The sequence below is a fragment of the Carcharhinus amblyrhynchos genome, chromosome 17 (assembly GCF_965287045.1).
Source record: "Carcharhinus amblyrhynchos chromosome 17, sCarAmb.v2.hapA, whole genome shotgun sequence".
In the NCBI taxonomy this organism is placed as follows: domain Eukaryota; kingdom Metazoa; phylum Chordata; class Chondrichthyes; order Carcharhiniformes; family Carcharhinidae; genus Carcharhinus; species Carcharhinus amblyrhynchos.
In genome coordinates this window covers 45690651-45709850 of record NC_137340.1, presented here as the reverse complement: position 1 = coordinate 45709850, position 19200 = coordinate 45690651, and the positions used below count along the sequence as shown (strand labels likewise).

The 19200-nt window shown below is 41.8% G+C and overlaps 1 protein-coding gene across 1 annotated transcript in view; it reads right to left on the bottom strand.

The window, feature by feature from the left end:
• pdzd7a (PDZ domain containing 7a) overlaps window positions 1–19200 on the bottom strand; it is a 90090-nt gene that overhangs the window by 52717 nt on the left and 18173 nt on the right. Inside the window, exon 8 of the mRNA XM_080205883.1 lies at window positions 11634–12131. Within this exon, the coding sequence (XP_080062009.1) occupies window positions 11634–12131 (498 nt within the window). The remainder of the gene's footprint in view (window positions 1–11633; window positions 12132–19200) is intronic.

The following is a 19200-nucleotide window of genomic DNA, read 5'->3' as shown; positions in this document are numbered from 1 at the left end:
GGGGATGCAAGTTCAAAACCCACCATGGCAGATGATGGTATTAGAATTCAATTAAAAAAATCTGGAATTAAGAATCTACTGGTAACCATAAAAGATTTGTCGGAAAAATCTCTCTGGCTCTCTAATGTCCTTTAGGAAAGGAAATCTGCCGCCCTTACCCAGTCTGGCCTACATTTGTGTTAATAGCCAAACAGAGCCCAACCCTGTCATTAGTTTTTAAATAGTGAAACTGCAAAAAGCATCAAATGCCAATTTTCTACTTTTAGTCAATTATTTTGGCCAACTATACCCTTAACGTTCTCTTTTCCGTTTACAACAGTACAATTAATGGCCTTGTTGTTACTGATTTCCAACGGCATCAGTAAAAGTAAAATATGAATTCCCTTAGCAGAAACCATGGATGACTTTTGATGGAAGAATATTGATCTTTAATACTCTTGAAATTGTCTATTAAACCCTTTATTCTCATAGCTGGAAAAAGTTTGCACTTGTTTCTCAAGAAATTGTAATAGCTCCACAGACGCAAAAGTCCCATCATCAAGTTACTTTAATTATGCCATACATCTGTACACACACAGCTCTCCAGTTGCTCCTTGCTGAATGCAGGCTGGGAATCTGACACACCTGCTTTAAATAGGGAGCATGAGGCTCCCTGATTTAACCATCAATTAGGACTCATCAGATAGTTCTTTTAACGCCCTAACAAGTAAAACGAACTCAAAATAACTTAGTTCATACTCTAGCAAGCCAACCTCACTAGCCTGGCTGAAGTCATCACAGAAATTAAAAATTAAACAAGTTAAATGAGTGTTCCCTTTTTTGGAAAGCAGATTGAGTTTGAATAAAATCACTCACAATTGAAAGTAGCAAGTATCACCAGAATTAGATATAAGCATGGCCAATTCTTAAGTATTCACATGGTTTTTAGTTTAAAACTTTGTTACTGATTTGAATTAAAGACTTCTATCAACTAATTTTCAGAGTAATATTATTGTCATAAACTTTGATGTTTTTGCATATCTGCACATTGCCTATTTGAACATTCAAAGAAAGTGGTACTTTAAAAGAATTTATATCACAGCATATTAAACCTTTGCTTCAATTCCACTTCCGGGTGACCGTGTTCAGCATTCAAGTCACACCACCCATCAATACCTGGTATAACCTGGTGAAGCCAATGATCCTACAAGCAATCCAAATTTGGCAATCTCAGGCTTCAACAATCCTGGTATTGAGGAGTGTCACATCGTGTAAGCACAGGAATGACTGCATTTTCATGAGCTCTGGCACTACTCCCTGATGCAAGAACCATAATTATTTGATCCTGTTGTGTATAATCTGTGCAATATTCTTGTTGACAGAGAGCCAAGTTAAGTCAAGAAAATCCTTGTTTGATTGCAGCTGTGGGAGATGACAAGGGTGGAGTACAATTTGAGGTGGCAGATTCGCTGATGAGTGGGCCTGCGCTTTGGCAATGCAGTAGGCATCGAGGTGATGGCTGCCATTGTGAGTGAAGTTATGGATGTCAGTCTCAGCTCCCCAGCAAAGATTATTGATGATCATATTGATTGGGTGGCATGGTGGCATAGTGGTTAGCATTGTTGCCTTGCAGCGCCAAGGACCAGGGTTAAATTACAATCTTGGGTGAATGTGTGGAGTTTGCACATTCTCCTCATGTCTGCTTGGGTTTCCTTTGGGTGCTCTGGTTTCCTCATACATCCAAAGATGTGCAGGTAAGATGGATTGGCCATGCTAAATTGTCCCTTAATATTCCAATGTGTGTAGGTTAAGGGGATTAGCGGGGTAAATGCTTCGGGTTACAGGGTAAGTCTGGGGTGGAACCGGGTAAGATGTTCTAACGGAGAATCGGCACAGACTCGATGGACCAAATGGCTTCCTTCTGTTCTGTAGGGATGCCATGAACTGCAAGATACCTTAAGGAGAATGGCTGAGGCAGAGAACTCTGTCAATTATGAGGGCAGTTTCCTCGGTGGGAGCTCACTTTCAGTCTTTGGAAATCTGGCTGCGTGGTATATTGAACGTCCTAGTTGATTAGAGAAATAAGGACTATCCAAGTGCCCAGTCTTATGTTGTCTTGTCCTCTATGTTCGTCAAGAAGAGCTGTCGGCAGCCGATGCAATGGGTCTTCTCCACCCACCAGGGCCTAGGTTTCTTTTCACCAGGGCTTCGGGACGACAACACAGCAGAGCTGCAAGGCTTTCAGTGAAACTCCGCATGGATCCTGGATGTTGATTGATGATCCTGTAGTGGCTTTGGCCTTTTCAAGTTCCATGGATCGTTATATTATCATGCAGCTCATTGTTAATCCTGAACTTTGTTCCCTTTCAATTTTACTCCCGATTTTGTGATATTGTCTTTTATCCTGACAAGGGTGTATGATAGATGAACATAGAGCTTTTTGTCACCTGTTATCCTGCAAAAATCAGAGTTTGGTAATCCTGGACTGTATCCCTTGTAATTATATCCTTGTGTTGATTTTGTACAGTGCTTTTATCATATTAATGGAGGCAATTTTGTAACTGAGCTCTGAGATGAATTTCGCCAGTTATCCTGTTTTGAGTAATCTTAATCCTTGAATGTATCACCTGAAATTTTATCACTGAATTGATCCTGTTACATGATTTATCACATTGATAGGGGCAATCTTGTGAGTGAACATGATGGTGAATTTTTGTTTGTTATCTTGATATCCTAGTGAATCCAGGGATACCTATTTACCAAAGCTGCGCAATTTTTAACCTTCTTCTCATTTTATAAACCTGGCATACACAGTGGTAGACTTTTTCACCTGATATTCTTTATTACAATTATGGTTAAGATGAGCAGCGCCATTGCAGGGAGCTGAGCAAGTGGTTTAATATGAAGATACTAGGTAAGGCCTTATGAGTTCTTATAGCCAGTGAGGAAAACGCCCCTGGAACTTATGCACTCGAAATCTACTACCTACTATGGAGGTTCACAGAACAAAATCTCCATTGGCCTCCGGTGGGATTTTACAATCTCACCCAAGCGACGGCATAAAATCCCACCCATGGTTATCAATATTGTTGCTTTGGGATTATAGAATGTTTTGGGATTAAGAAATCCTTGCTTATTTCCTATGAAGATGCAGATAGGAAATGTAAAGATACATTATCTTTATTCGGGTGGGGGAATTATGTACTGGAACATGCCCAGGCATGGTTGGCTCATTCTTGGATAACAAACATTGTTAGATTGGTCTTCTACTTTGACTGGCTGCATAGGTAGTGCCAGTGATTACTGGAATGTCCCAACCATGTTAGGCATTGTGGGTTTTAATCAAAAATAAAAGATATGGGGTCTGATTTTGCCAACAATTTGCGTCCGCTTTCGGGCGCGAAATCGTGGTAAAATCGGGTGTGAGGCCTTTATTGCGATCTGCTACCACTACCTCCCCTGGCAGTGAGCTCCAGGCATCCACCACCCTCTGTGTAAATAACTTGCCTCGTACATCTCCTTTAAACCTTGCCCCTCACACCTTAAACCTATGTCCCCTGGTAATTGACTGTTCCACTTGTATTGTTATATAAAATATCTGGAATTAAGAATCTACTAATGACCATGAAATCATTGTCGACTGTCAGAAAAAGCACTGACTCAGCAATGTTTTCACTTCCAATTGATTCCTTTGGAGGACCTTGAACCATTCTGCGATGATCTGTAGCAATGGAGACTAATGTTCTTCAAAGATCTCTGTCAAGTCATCCTAAGTTTTTGTTTCTGGCTTTGCTGGATGGACCAAGCATCAGAGCAAATTGTAGGTTTTACTTCTTATTGTGTTGAGAAAAGTTGGCACGAGCAACTCATTTTCAATTTTATTTGCTTGGTACCAGGCACTGAAATGTTCTGCATAGGATTTTCATGATTCATTTTCTTCATTGAAAGGGCCCATGGATCTTAATTGACCCATCATTTCTCTTGCAGGCACTAATGACTTGAGACTGCTCAGTAATTTTTATTGTGCTTCCCTTTTTATCCTGGAGACTATTGAATGATTGTTTCATTTTCAAACAGCCCCAGCTATACAAGAAAGCATCTCCTTTTTAAAATATGCCAAATAACTGCTGGAATCTCAGCCTTTCTGATCAGAAATGCCCCCTTTTAAAACCACACAAAGAGTTTTTCTTACTTGAGTCCCTTCATTGGCACTTCAATCTTTAATCCTGTTACTGCTTCTCCCCAGCCTTCCATTCAAAGTGTGAGGACTTACAATATTCTTTTCTACTTAGGATCTTTTCTCAATATTCTCAATGAAATAAAATCCTACTTGTCACCAATTTTCTCTTTGTAATGTCCTATCTATATTGGGGTTATGGGTTTTAACCAAAAAGAATAAGTGGTTTTCACACATAGATTCAAACTAGCAATAACAGGAACATTCTAGGAGGTCTGGCTTTTACAAAATACAAACTGAAAGTAAAACAACATTCTGTGCAACACCCTGATGACATCGCCATCAAATTATATGAAGAGTTCTTAAAGCAATTTGCAACCACTTAAATATAAAACAGTTACTTGATTACTGGGCTCATGGAATGTACAGTGGGTATTTATCCTATTGCTAGTGTTTGTCTGATGGGGGAAATAGATCAAATCTTGTTGATGGTGAGCTTAAATGGTGCTTCTGGCATGCCTAGAGACAGGAGTAGTTTGCTTTGTTCAATATATAAGAGTAGTGCGAGTATTCTGGCTTGCTGGTCCTTACATTGAACATAGAACACTACAGCACAAACAGGCCCTTTGGCCCACAAGTTGCGCCAATCATATCCATACCTACCAGGTCTGTCTATAACTCTCAATCCCATTAAATCCCATGTACTCATCCAGAAGTCTCTTAAAAGACCCCAGCGAGTTCGCCTCTACCACCACTGACGGCAGCCGATTCCACTCACTCACCACCCTCTGAGTGAAAAACTTACCCCTGACATCTCCTCTATACCTGCTCCCCAGCGCCTTAAACCTGTGTCCTTATTCTGGTTGAGCAGGTCAGGAAAGTTGTGACTGTGTTTATCTAGGCCAGGTGGAAGGTATGTTAAGTGTGGAGTATGTTGCCCTCCCCAAAAACAACCCACTGCTCTTACTCTTGAGACTTGCTTCCCCTAGGGATATAGTATGTTGCTGGCAACAGAGACTGAGTAAAAGTCTGGATGCTTTGGTTCAGCATTGTTGGGAGTCTTTCTTCGGTTGGAGATTAGACTGATTGGAAGAGTAGGTTGCCATCTCCAAGTAGTCTTACATGGAGACTTCCAGTCTGTCTAGCTTTTTGAGGTTTAGCCTCTCCTAGGGAGTGAGGTTGCAGTATCCTGTTTCCTGTGAGGTTAGGCTGTTGTGTTCCTCATATCTTTCCTGTGAAAATGTATACTTAAAGACCACATCTGGTGTCTATTGGATAATCCTGATGCTCTTCTCTCTTTGGGGTTTCCTTTCTTTATCTGGGCTTTAATCACAGATTGGCTTCAGCATTTAAAGTGAATTAACTGGCTGTCTCAGAGATTCCCTTTGCAAGATAAATGAAAGCTATGTACAAGGGTTGGTGCTGTTCCTTGCATTTCTTTTCTAGTTACTCCTAAAGATCATGTCCATTATGCCCCTTAGCGGGTGGAATTTGCATAGGGACTTTAGGAGGAGCTTTTCAGCCACAGTGGGAAGCCAATTAAGTGAGACTCTTGTAATAACCTTCCCTGTGGCTGAAACAGAGAAATTCCTCTGTGGTTACTGCAGTCAGACTTCGTACCTTTCTTTCCCCTCCAATTCGATTTTCAAGTTTGCTGAAGACACTACCGTAGTGGGTCAGAACACAAACAATGATGAGTCTGAGTACAGGAATGAGATAGAGAATCTGGAGAACTGGTGTGGCAACAATAATCTCTCCCTCAATGTCAAACAAAACAAAGGAGATTGTCATTGACTTCAGGAAGCATAAAGGAGAACATGTTCCTGTCTACATCAAGTAGAAAGGGTTGAGAGCTTCAAGTTCTTAGGTGTCCAGATCACCAACAACCTGTCTTGGTCACTCCATGCCAACACTATAGTTAAGAAAGCCCACCAACGCCTCAACTTTCTCAGAAGATTAAGGAAATTTGGCACGTCAGCTATGACTCTCACCAACTTTTACAGATGCACCATAGAAAACATTCTTTCTCGTTGTATCACAGCTTGGTATGGCTCCTGCTCTGCGCAAGACCGCAAGGAACTACAAAAGGTCGTGAATGTAGCCCAATCCATCACACAAACCAGCCTCCCAACCATTGATTCTGTCTACACTTCCCGCTGCCTCGGCAAAGCAGCCAGCACAATTAAGGACCCCACGCATCCCAGACACTCTCTCTTCCACCTTCCTCCTTCGGGAAAAAAATACAAATGTCTGAGGTAATGTACCAACTGACTCAAGATCAGCTTCTTCCCTGCTGCTGTTAGACTTTTGAAAGGTTGATCTTTCTCTACACCCTAACTTTCTCTACACCCTAACTACACCCTAACAGTGGAGGATTTTTAAGGAGATCTTTTGCAGTACTCAGCAGAAATATATTCCAGTGATAAAGAAGGACTGTAAGAAAAGGGATAACCAGCCGTGGATATCGAAGGAAACAAAGGAGAGTATTAAATTAAAAACCGGTGCATACAGAGTGGCTAAAAATAGTGGGGAATTAGAAGATTGGGAAAGATTTAAAAAACAACAAAGAATGACTAAGAAAACGATAAAGAAAGGAAAGATAGAGTATGAAACTAAACTAGCTCTAAATATAAAAAAGATAGTAAAAGTTTTTACAAATATATAAAGAAGAGGCTGGCTAAACTGAATGTTGGACCCTTGGAGGATGAGAGGGGGGATTTAATGGTGGGAAACAAAGAAATGGCTGAGGCTTTAAATAAGTTTTTTGTGTCGGTCTTCACAGAGGAGGACACAAATAGCTTACTGAATATTAAAGATAGAGGGTTGGTAGGAGATGAGATCCTTAATACAATTACTGTCACTAGAGAGGTAGTGCTTGGTAGACTAATGGGACTGCAGGTGGACAAGTCCCCGGGACCGGATGGAATGGATCCCAGGGTTCTGAAAGAAATGGCAGAAGTAATAGCTGATGCCTTAGTAATTATTTATCAAAATTCGCTGGACTCTGGGGAAGTGCCAGCGGATTGGAAAACAGCTACTGTTACGCCACTGTTTAAAAAAGGTAGCAGACAAAAGGCAGGGAACTACAGGCCAGTTAGCTTAACGTCCGTAGGTGGAAAAATGCTAGAATCCATCATCAAAGAAGAAATAGCAGGACACCTAGAAAAGAATGGTTCGATCAAACAGACGTAGCACGGATTTGTGAAGGGGAAGTCGTGTTTAACGAGTTTACTGGATTTTTATGAAGACGTGACTAGTGCGGTAGACAGAGGAGAACTGGTGGATGTGGTGTTTTTAGATTTCCAGAAGGTATTCGATAAGGTGCCTCACAAAAGGTTGCTGCAGAAGTTGGGGGTAAAGTGTTAGCGTGGATTGAGGATTGGTTATCTAACAGGAAACGGAGAGTTGGAATCAATGGGTGCTTTTCTGGTTGGCAGTTGGTGACTAGTGGCATGCTGCAGGGATCGGTGCTGGGGCCTCAACTGTTTACCATGTACATAGACGATCTGGAGGAGGGGGCTGAGTGTAGGGTAACAAAATCTGCTGATGACACGAAGATGAGGGGAAAAACGAATTGCGAGGAGGATGCGGAAAGTCTGCAGAGAGATCTGGATATGCTGAGTGAGTGGGCGAGGACCTGGCAGATGGAGTATAACGTTAGCAAATGTGAGGTTATCCACTTTGGTAGAAATAATAGTAGGAAGGAATATTATTTAAAGGGTGAAAAGTTGCAGCATGCTACTGCGCAGAGGGACCTGGGGGTCCTTGTGCACGAATTGCAAAAACTCAGTCTGCAGGTGCAGCAGGTGATCAAGAAGGCGAATGGAATGTTGGCCTTTATCGCGAAGGAGATAGAATATAAAAGCAGGGAGGTCTTGCTGCAACTGTACAAGGCACTGGTGAGGCCGCAACTGGAGTACTCTGTGCAGTTTTAGTCCCCTTATTTGCGAAAGGATATACTGGCCTTGGAGGGAGTACAGAGAAGGTTCACAGGCTGATGATACCGGAGATGAGGGGGTTAGCTTATGAGGAGAGATTAAATAGATTGGGCCTGTACTCGTTGGAGTTTAGAAGGCTGAGGGGGGATCTTATAAAGACTTACAAGATAATGAAGGGGCTAGATAGGGTAGACGTAGAGAGATTCTTTCCGCTTAGAAAGGAAACCTGAACTAGAGGGCACAGCCTCAAAATAAGGAGGGGCTGTTTAGAACAGAGTTGAAGAAGAACTTCTTCACTCAAAGGGTGGTGAATCTCTGGAATTCTCTGCCCATTGAAGTGGTGGAGGCTACCTCATTGAATATATTTAAGTCACAGGTAGATAGATTTCTGATAGACACGGGAATTAATGGTTTAGCTGCTGCAAGATAGTGTTGAGGACACTTGCATTGAAGACAGAGCCTCTGTTGAGAAGATCTTCAAAGTGCTCTTGCCTCAGACACTGACTACCTCTCTGTTCTTAATGAACACCTTTCTATTCCTGGCAAGCAATGGGGTCAAGCGCTGGGTGCTTGGGCTTTGGGGGTCTTGACTGCACTAAAGACACCTCATATGTCATAGTTGTCGATACAATGCTGGATCTCCGATGCTTTCTCCTCCCACCATCTGTTCTTTAGGTTACGGGGTTTTTGCTGGCTCGAAAAGTCTTTGAAGGTGGCAGTGCAAGTGGAGAGTGTGGTGAAGAAAGCCTACGGTATGTTAGCCTTTATAGGAAGGGGTATAGAATATAAGAGCTGGAGTCTAATGTTGCAGTTGTACAGAACGTTGGTTAGGCTGCATTTGGAGTACTGCGTACAGTTCTGGTCGTCTTACTACCGGAAGGACGTGAAGACTCTGGAGAGAGTGCAGAGGAGGTTTACCAGGATGTTGCCTGGTATGGAAGGGCTGGGGTATGAGGAAAGATTGAAGAAATTGGGGCTCTTTTCCCTTGAAAGACGTCGACTGAGGGGGGATCTAATAGAGGTATATAAGATTATGAAGGGTATAGATAGAGTAAACAGAGGTAAGCTATTTCCTATAATAGAGACACATAGGACAACGGGCCATGGACTTAAGGTGAGGGGGGAGCAGTGCAACACAGATATTAGAGGGAGGTTTTTCACACAGAGGGTAGTGGGGGTATGGAATGCTCTGCCAAGTAAGGTGGTGGAGGCAAACACACTAGAGTCCTTTAAGAGTAACTTAGACAGGCACATGACTGAGTTGGAGATGGGTGGATATAGGAGAACCTTTTAAATAAGGGTCATTAGCATTGGGGCGTCCCTGGAACTGTAAATGGGTATAGTATGATAATAATGTTTTTTCTCTTTTCATTCACAGGTTTTAAGTCGGTCCACCTCGTGTCCAACGAGGGGCATACACACGATGGGTCGTACTGGGGCTGCTATTGGTTGTTCAAGATTGGCCTAGTGCTTCATGTCGTTAGTGTGTGCCTAAACTGGACAAGATACTGGGCAAGACGACAGCTCAGTGACTATCGCTGATTGCTGTGCAGACACATGGATTTGGGCCGGTCTCTTGGGAGTTTGCGCATTCTCCCCGTGCTTGTGTGGGTTTTCTCCGGGTGCTCTGGTTTCCTCCCACACCCCAAAGATGTGCTGTTAGGCTGATTGGCAGGAATAAATTGTCCCTAAATCAGTTTCCCTCAATCTGGATGGCCATAAAACATTAGATAGGGGTCATGGGTAGAGAGGTGGACTGGTGGTGTTGAGATGGTGGCGCGGGCTCGTTGGGCCAAAGGGCCTGTTTCCCAGGCTGATTTTGTTCTTTGTTCTTTGAAAGGCCAAATGGCCTCCTTTTGCACTGTAGGGATTCAATGATTATATATTGCTCCTTTTACAGCCAGAGGACATTCAAAGGTGCTTTATAGCCAATGAAGTTATTTTTAAAGTGGAGTCACTATTGTACTGTAGAAAATGTGGCACCCATTTGCATACAGCAAGTTCAATAGAGCAATATGATAATAACCAGTAATTTGTTTCATTATGCTGGTTGAGGCAGAAATATTGGCAGGGTATCAGAGAGAATAGCTCTTCTTCAAAACAGTGCCATGCAATCATTTATGTTCCCTGAGAAGATAGGGAGTGCCTTTGTTGTAGTGCCAGCCTAGAATTTTATGCTCATCTCCCTGGAGTAGTGCTTGAACTCACAATCTGAGTTAGAGGTGTGTTGCTACCAGCTGAGCCATTCTGACATTCTGGGCCTGACTTTAATTCTGTGCAAATGAATGGGTTTTTAATGAGTTAAACTCTAGCCTTCTGTACCAGCACCATGGAACTTTTGGTTTAGTTGAAAGTGCAATGTTAATACAAATTGTTTTTAATAACCCATGAATCTGAAATCCTGTATTGCCTTCTTTAAGGTTTTATAATTAATTTTCTGTTCATATTTAATGTTTGTACAGCTGCATGCTTATCTTGTATTTGCTAACATTTGAGTTAATTTGCTAATGCCATGCCTTTCTTATAATTGTTTTGTTTCCCACATCTCTGCAAGTTTATGTATTTTCTACCTAATCTCCTCTTCAAGGTCAACCACTGTATCTGGATTATGCGAAGCAGTGAGTTGAGGATTGATCCCTGTAGAACCCCACTAGTCACTGAATCCCAAAGAAGTAAAGCTCCTCAAAGCTTCTTTATCTTACTCCAGATTTACATGCAAGGATTTTAGGTCATTCTCATAAATTTAACATCACTAAGCATGTTTGCGGTGACATTGAAGCAGTCTGATTAGAAAAATAGATTACTTCATTAAAGTATTAAAGAGTGAAGGACCGTCCATACTTTATCTCAACATTCATCATTTCATTCCTACTCATTTTCCTTCTATTATCCTTTGCAAACAGCATGACCATTTCAAGGACACCAAGTTTAACTATCAGCGCTGATCTGTGATACCTCATCAGCCATTCTTAAGTTGAATTTGTTGCAGAATCACAGCTACTTAATGTATAGGAGACAGTTTTCTAGTTATAATTAACAAGAAAAATAAATCATAAATGCTGGGAACCTGAGCTCAAAGCTCATAAATCTAGAATTACATGTCAGACCAATCACATCTGCATAAAGAAAAATTAATGTTTAAAAAATTAATTTGTTCTTTTTACAGCTGTTCACCGCGGGCTTGTGATTTATTTTCAGTATGTTTTATGTTTTGATTTTAGTGTTCTAGTTGTAATCACTTTACAAATCAAACATTTTTTATTTCATCAGTTATTAAAAGCTGCTAGCAATCATTTTCTAGTCAAACCATTTTTAAACAATAATTAAGGGCTCCTTCACCAATCCGCTATTGCTTAGATCAATTTAAAATGTCTCAGACCAAGTTAGTTTAGGATTAGGATCTTTATGCAGATTGCAGTGAAACAACAGAAATCAATGATATGTAAGTATACTTAAAAATGAACTTTAAAAATGTGCCATAGAAACCTCAGGAAGCTAAAACTAAGAACCTGTGATTTGGTGCATTTAAATCATCTCACCTCCGATCGTAATATAACTCTGTGATCGACTGATTGGTTTCCTTGGTTTGCTTAGGGCCATCAGCACTGCAGTTTTTGGAGAGTGCAAAAGTTCATCAGCAGAATCTCCAGTGGAGTAAGTTCTTTGTTTGATGTGAGTTTCTTTAAAACTCTCTGATCTAATGGCTGTCTCCTTCATCAGTACAGTTCGTCCAAGTGTCCGGCTTCGCTCTGTCACTGCCTTTCCTGTCCTCTGTTCACCTGAAACGTCAATATTTGAGGAGGGAGACAGCTGGAGGTCTGTCTGTATAGCAGTCTCCATTGTCTCTAGATGACTGTATTGAAGAGACTTGGAGTCCTCTGTGGAAATACATACATCTACCATGTCAGTTGAACTATGTGTAGTTGGGAGGAAGACCTGTAAAGAATCACTCATGGAGCTCAAAGGTGTCCCAGATGAATGAGATGAAGTGGAAGAATTTGTGTCTGAGCCAAAACGCTGAGAATGATTATTTGTCACTGAAAAAAGAAAACGGCACTGTAATTTAGCATTAGGAATAGTTATCTAGAAGATTTAAGGTTGTAAAGAACAATATTTGCATAGCAAAAACTTTCAATGACTTCTGTGGATGATTCTTATTCTGTGTGCTAGTATAATATTTTTAAGTGTATGTCTGATTAATCTGTATACATCCTAAGTGCCTGTTTTTAAACCACAAGGAGAGATTTTCTTGGCTACATGTTCAGGATTGCCCTGGCACAATGCATCTCAGAAAATCAAATAAGTGTCAGAGCAGCCAGCCAATGTGCTTTTCACTATAAATGGAACAATGGGTTCCTTCACAGATATGTACTCAACTCAGTTCATTTCCTTATACTTGACATGCTTAGACAAACCAATATCTAATGGCACAGAGTATCAAGTTACACTAACTGGCTAGCTGTTGCCCAGTTTGGGTTTCACCAGAATTACAGTTCCAGACCACATTATATCCTCAGTCCAAACATGGACAAAGATTTACTTCTGGGGTGAGGTGACAATGACTTCCCAACATCAAGACATGCCCTGATAATATTGAAGTCAATAAGGTTTAAGGGGAAAGATCTGTATTGGTTGGATTCATTCATATCATGGAGCGAGATGGCTATGGTTGTTGCAGACCAATCAGTGCAGCCCTATGTTTTTAATTAAACCACAAGGGGAGATTTTCCTAAGCTGTGTTCCGGATTGCCCAGGTACACTGCGTCTCAGAAAAGCACATTGGCTGGCCAGCCAATGTGCTTTTCACTATAAATGGAATAATGAGTTCCTTAAAATATATGTATTCATATCTGTGTACATGACTGCTGGAGTCCTGAGGGTAGTGTCCTAACCTCAACCATCTTTAACTCCTTTATCAATGATCAATCCTCTATGAAAAGGATAAAAGTGGGATGTTTACTGACAATGGCAGTGTTCAGTTCCATTCACAATTCCTCAGATAATGAAGCAATCTATGCCCATATGGAGCAAAACCTGACAAAATCCAGTCTTGGGTTTCTAAGTGGCAAGTAATATTCATGCCATACAAGTGCCAAGCAATGAGGAACTCCAATAGGAGAAAATCTAACCACCACCCATTGATATTTTATTGCATTTCCATCTTCACATTTCTCATCACAAATATCCTCAGGGTTATCATTTATTAGAAACTTAATCAGTCAAGCCACATAAATACTGTGGTTCCAAGAGGAAATCAGAGGATGAAGTTCAGTGGAGAGTGACTCATCTCCTGATTCTCAAAAGCCTTTCCACTATTTACAAGCCACAAGTCAGAAGTGTTGGTCTTTGAAGTGACACAGGCATTCTGTGACTGAATTAAAAAGGTCCAGGAAAATCTCCCCTTATAATTTATTTAAAAAGCATCTGCTTATAACATAAACAGGCAGTGATCAGGCAAGATTTATAAAATATTTTGCTAGATAATGTTTACTAACTCTTTCCAATTTGGCTTCCTGGGCAGTGACTGCTAAAACGCATAGCCAACTCATTGTAGAGCTTGCTTGATTTTCTTTGTATTGATTTCAATAGGATGAAAGTAGGACAGGCAATCTAATGATGATTATTTTCCAAAGTTCCATAAATTATAGAATGGTCCCAGCAGACTGAAAGATGTAGCTCTGTTAATCAAGCAAGGAGGGAGGAAGAAGACAGGCAACTTCAGACCAGTTAACTTGATATCAGTCATCAGGCTGATCTGATTGTAGTCTTATCTCTACCTTCGTGTCTACCTCCCAACATCCTTTGGCTCATTTGACAATGAAGAGTCTAACTCAAGTTTTTAAAATATTTAATGACCTTGCCTTCATTGCTCTCTCGGGAAGACAATTTCATAGACTAAAAACCTTCCCCTCAGAGAAAAATATTTCTCCTCATCGCCATCATAAAAGAGTGATCCCTTATTTTTAAACTGTGTCCCTTAATTCTAGTCTCTCCCACAAGGCGGAACATCCTCTCAGTAGTCATCCTATCAATTGCCCTAAGGATCATGTTTGTTTCAATAAGATCGCCTCTCATTCTTCTAAAATCCAATGGACACAGACCCAACTTGTCCTATCTTTCCTCATAAGATGGCCCTTTCATCCCATGAAACAGTTTAGTGAACTTTCTCTGAACTGCTTCTAATGCTTAATTCTCAAGTAAAGATACCTAAATTATACATGCTATTCCAGATGCGGTCTCACAAGTGCCCTGTACAATGGTAGCAAAACTTTCCTTCCATTCCTCTTGCAATTAATTACAACCATTTGTTTTTCTAATCACTTGCTGTATCTATGTACTAACTTTTTATGATTCATGTGCCAGGACACCAGATCCCTTCCTACTGCTCAGTTTTTCCAACATTTCTCAACTTAAATAATACATTGGTTTTTAAATCTTCCTGTCAAAGTGGGTGAGTTCACATTTTCCCGCATTGTATTCCTGCCAAATTTTGGCTCACTTACTGAACCTGTAGGTTCTTTATGTCCACTTCACAATTTACTTTCCCACCCACCTTTGTGTCATCTATAAATTTAGTAACTGTACATTTGGTTCCTTCATCTAAGTTATTTATACAAATTGCAATTACCTGAGACCACATCACCGATCCTTGTGGCATGCCCATCTGAAAATGGTAAGCAGTCTGACAACACCAGGTTCAAGTCCAACCGATTTATTTGATAGTAAACTCACAAGCTTTCGAGGTTAAACTCTTTGTCAGGTGAACCTCGAAAGCTTGTGAGTTTACTATCAAATAAATCGGTGAACTTAAACCTGGTGTTGTCAGACTTCTGACTGTGTTTACCCCAGTCCAACGCCGGCATCTCCACATCATCTGAAAATGACCCACTTATCCCTAATCTCTGTTTACTATTGCATCTTGAGACTAATGGTGTGGTGCAAGAATCAGTGCTATAGTTCCAGCTATTTAATGACTGAGATAAAAACACTGAGAGTAAAGTATCAAGGTTTCCTGATGATACACAAGATAGTCCTAAGATATGCCATCATACAAGCACATTGCACCACACATTCTGATGCACTTTCATCAGTCTTGCAAGACAAGGAATGCATAATCAGAGACAGCTATATCTAACCAGCTGGGGATAGGCATTGTTGCATGCCTATTGTTGCATGACCATTGTTGCATGACAGGTAACCTCGGAGTTGAGGGGGTTGAGCTATGAGGAGAGGCTGAATAAACTGGGCTTGAACTCGTTAGAGTTTAGAAGAATGAGGGGAGATCTCATTGAGACGTATAAGATGATGAATGGGATGGAAAGACTCTTCCCGCTCAAAAAAGACAGTAGGACTAGGGGGCACAGCCTCAAGATAAAAGGGGGGCGGTTTAGAACGGAGTTGAGGAGGAACTTCTTCACTCAAAGGGTGGTGAATCTCTGGAATTCTCTGCCCGTTGAAGTGGTGGAGGCTGCCTCGCTAAATATTTTTAAGACTCGGGTTGATGGGTTTTTGATAAGAGAGGGGATTAAGGGTTATGGGGAGAGGGCCGGAAAGTGGAACTGAGCAGTGACAGATCAGCCATGATCTTATTGAATGGCGGGGCAGGCTCGAAGGGCTAGATGGCCTACTCCTGCTCCTATTTCTTATGTTCTTATGCCCTCATGCCCATGTTAGAAACAGGCCTGTCCATCATTGGAGCAGCCATGACTGAGGCTGTGGTCAGCAGAGAGGCTTAAACCATGAAGAATGACAGTATGTTCTTATCTAATCAATCTTCTCACATCCTATTTCCCCCTTATCCCACAATTTTTTTCCAACTTATAAGCTGCACATGATGGAAGCATGCACGTCTTGTTGTCTCCCAGCATGGCAACCCAACATGCCCATGTCGATCATGGGCAACCCAACCTTTGTGTTTTTATCCTTACAGATATCCAAGAGCTGCCTTCTTGCTAGGCTGTTGTGCAAGAACATGAAGTACAAGTGTAATGAAGAAGAAACAGCAACCATTTGATTTCACACGTGCAGCCACCAGCCCAGATACTCACAATACATGTACCTGAGACAACAGTGTAAAGATGGTGTGTATGGTACATTACTGGGTATGAGTAATCTGCAGCTGGACAGGAGGAAAATATACTGCTGGCAACAACGTCCTGGAGGAAGAGGTCACACACATTCTGCTGCGGAGGATTGAGATGATGAATTCAATGGAGTGGTGTACAGAAAAAAGACTGAAGGGCAGCCAAACAGTGATGCTTGGTAAATTGACAGGTCTGTCAGCAAGCCTGATCTTACTGTCAAGGAGCATGGTGGAAGCTGGCTCCAATTTGGCAAAGTATTTTGTACACAATTTGGAGCTCACTCTTTTCGACATGGAAGTAGCAGCAAACTCCACGAAAACAAGTGTGGATCTGAAGGTGGTGCAGCATCTGACAGTCAATGTGTCAAATTCCACTGCAGCACAAGCAGAGGCCATCCATCATCAATGTGTTTTAGTGGAAGTTCAGACTTAAGTTATTAAATCTCATCTTGGTGTTATGCTTTCAGCACCACACTGCAGCCCAGCAATCTGTGTTTTAGGATTGTTCAGGTGCTGCCCCAAGAGTAGCAATGGCTTAATAGAGCACAAAACTGCTCTTTTCAAGATGGGAGCATCTGTGCTCCCAATGCTGCCACTCCACGAATGCTCTGGTTTTGGTTATCCTCCAGCAAGCTGACTGCTATCGCCCATGATGAGATGGTGCCAGTCAAAACCAGGCTTTCTATAGCCAGAGTTGGTCAATGGCATTTTTTAAGGATATCTAGTCTTCTCCACTGAAAGCCTTGCACCAGCCATGCAGCTGCCACTGGGGTAGCACCAGAGCAGGTAAAGTACTCTGAAAGATAGGCATGAAGGAAATTCACATTGGTAATAAGTTGACCTTTTGCATGCAAAATTGCAAGCTTTGTTGCAGAAAGTTGACATTGAATTGTTGCCTTATGGTGGCTTTTTTTTCTGCACTGTGGCCAAGATGTGATGACCCATGCCACAGGGATAATAAAATGTGATTATTGTGCAATAGGAATTTGGGGTTGTGCTCAGAGGAAACAAAGCAATCAAAGATAGCCTAGCTGGAAAGCAGATGTACTGATTGCCTCCTTCCTTCTCCTTGCTCCCTGAGCTGCTTACTATATCCCTGGTGACAAGGACTGCACTTTCATGATGGCCAGTTTATGGCAAATAAGCAGATTTTTAATTGGGCCACATATTCTGGTTGGTATTCCAGAGCTCCTCCAGTGCAGTCCACGCAGCAGAACCATTATTTCAGCAGCCCAATGGTCAGCCATGTGATGTCTTTGTGGCAGCCTTACCTTTCTACGCATTTGGTCACTTGTGATTGGGTTGTAGAGTCTTGAGCAGGTTTTCAACAGGATAATCCTTATTGTCCAGCAGCCACTTGCTCAAATACCGAGGCAACAGCAGACTGATGCAGGACAAAATCATCATAACTGCCAACAAGGTAGCGAGCATTTGTCTGCTTGATGTGCTTGGTCACACATGGTCAAACACCAACTGCATAGTGACAGGTAACCTCTGCAGTTGCATTACATCTCAGCATTGAAATGCAGCACCTGCAAAGCTATATACGTGCAGTTGATGGCAATGTGCACCATGGAGGAGCCTGCTGTCATGGCAAAGCCACTTGCAGAGTTCACCTGCTTCCTGCTGTTCAGGGAGAGCACAATGGCCTTCTCCTGTGCAAATGTTGCCTGTTGCACCCTGGGAGGATCCTGATTTAAATAAATTCAGGGCCACCATCACTTTCATATCCACTAGCAGAATTATCTTTGCCTTCCCAAAGTTTGTTCACCATCTATCTACAAAGCACAAGTCAGGAGTGTGGTGGAATATTCTCCACTTGCCTGGATGAGTGCATCTCCAACAACACTCCAGAAGCTCGATACCATCCAGGACAAAGCAGCCACTTGCTTGGCACCCCAACGATAAACATTCACTCCCTCCACCACCTACGCATAAATGCAGCAGTGTGTACCATCTACAAGATGAACTGCAAAAACTCACCAAAGCTCCTTTGGCAGCACCTTCAAAACCCATGATGGCTACTTTCTGGAAGGACAATGGCAGCAGATGCATGGGAACACCACCTGTAAGTTCCCCTCCAAGCCACTCACCATCCCTGACCTGGAAATATTATTCACTGTCACTGAGTCAAAATCCTGGAACTCCTTCCCTAACAGCACTGTTATATAAATGAAAAGGCTCCTCCAGATATGTATCTTTCACTGCCTCAGTCATTCAGCAGTGGGCAGTTGAGCCACCCCTAGGTTATCTGGGTTTTAGCATTCCCAAGTGTCCTGCTCCCTTCTGGAGGCTGGGCAATGTAATAGCGCAAGACAATATTGCAGAATAGTGTTGCATCTACACCACATAGGCAGTGCACCACAAAACATTCACAAAGGTAGTTAGGGATGGGCAATTAACACTGGCCTAGCCAGTGATGCTCACATATAATGAATAAATTAGAAGAAGATCTGGTGGCCCAACCAGAACCACTGAAGTCAGATGAAAGGACTTCTCCATCTATAGCACCACTCACCATGTATTTCTGTAATTTTAGACAACTGTGCACTTCAGACTCAAACAAAGTTAGTAGAAAGTAATCAGCAAGTAACCTAAGTGTGGGTGATGATCCCTTTTAATAGCATTTGTGGAGAGGATTCTTCTTGCTGCTGAACACATACTCAGTTGTGCTGTTTAAAGTGTATGCTAGCTTGAAGATGATGGGGCTAGCATCAAATCAGTGTTTCTCACTGATTGACCTCACAATCTATTTCCAGCACAAGCTCTTAACACCTATGCTAAAGTACTCAACAAGATAGCAATTTGTGTGCACCACACCAGAAGTACGTGTGCATGATGTGGGTACCATTTTGGTACCAAAACATTGAAACTATGGACGATGCAGAGTCATGTTTGCAGTTTTGTAACATTCTATTGAAGTGTAATATGTAGTAACTGACAGATTGACATAATATATGGGCACACACACACCCCCCCACCCCCCCCCCCCCCCCCCACCCTTGACTTTCAATGGGAATTTT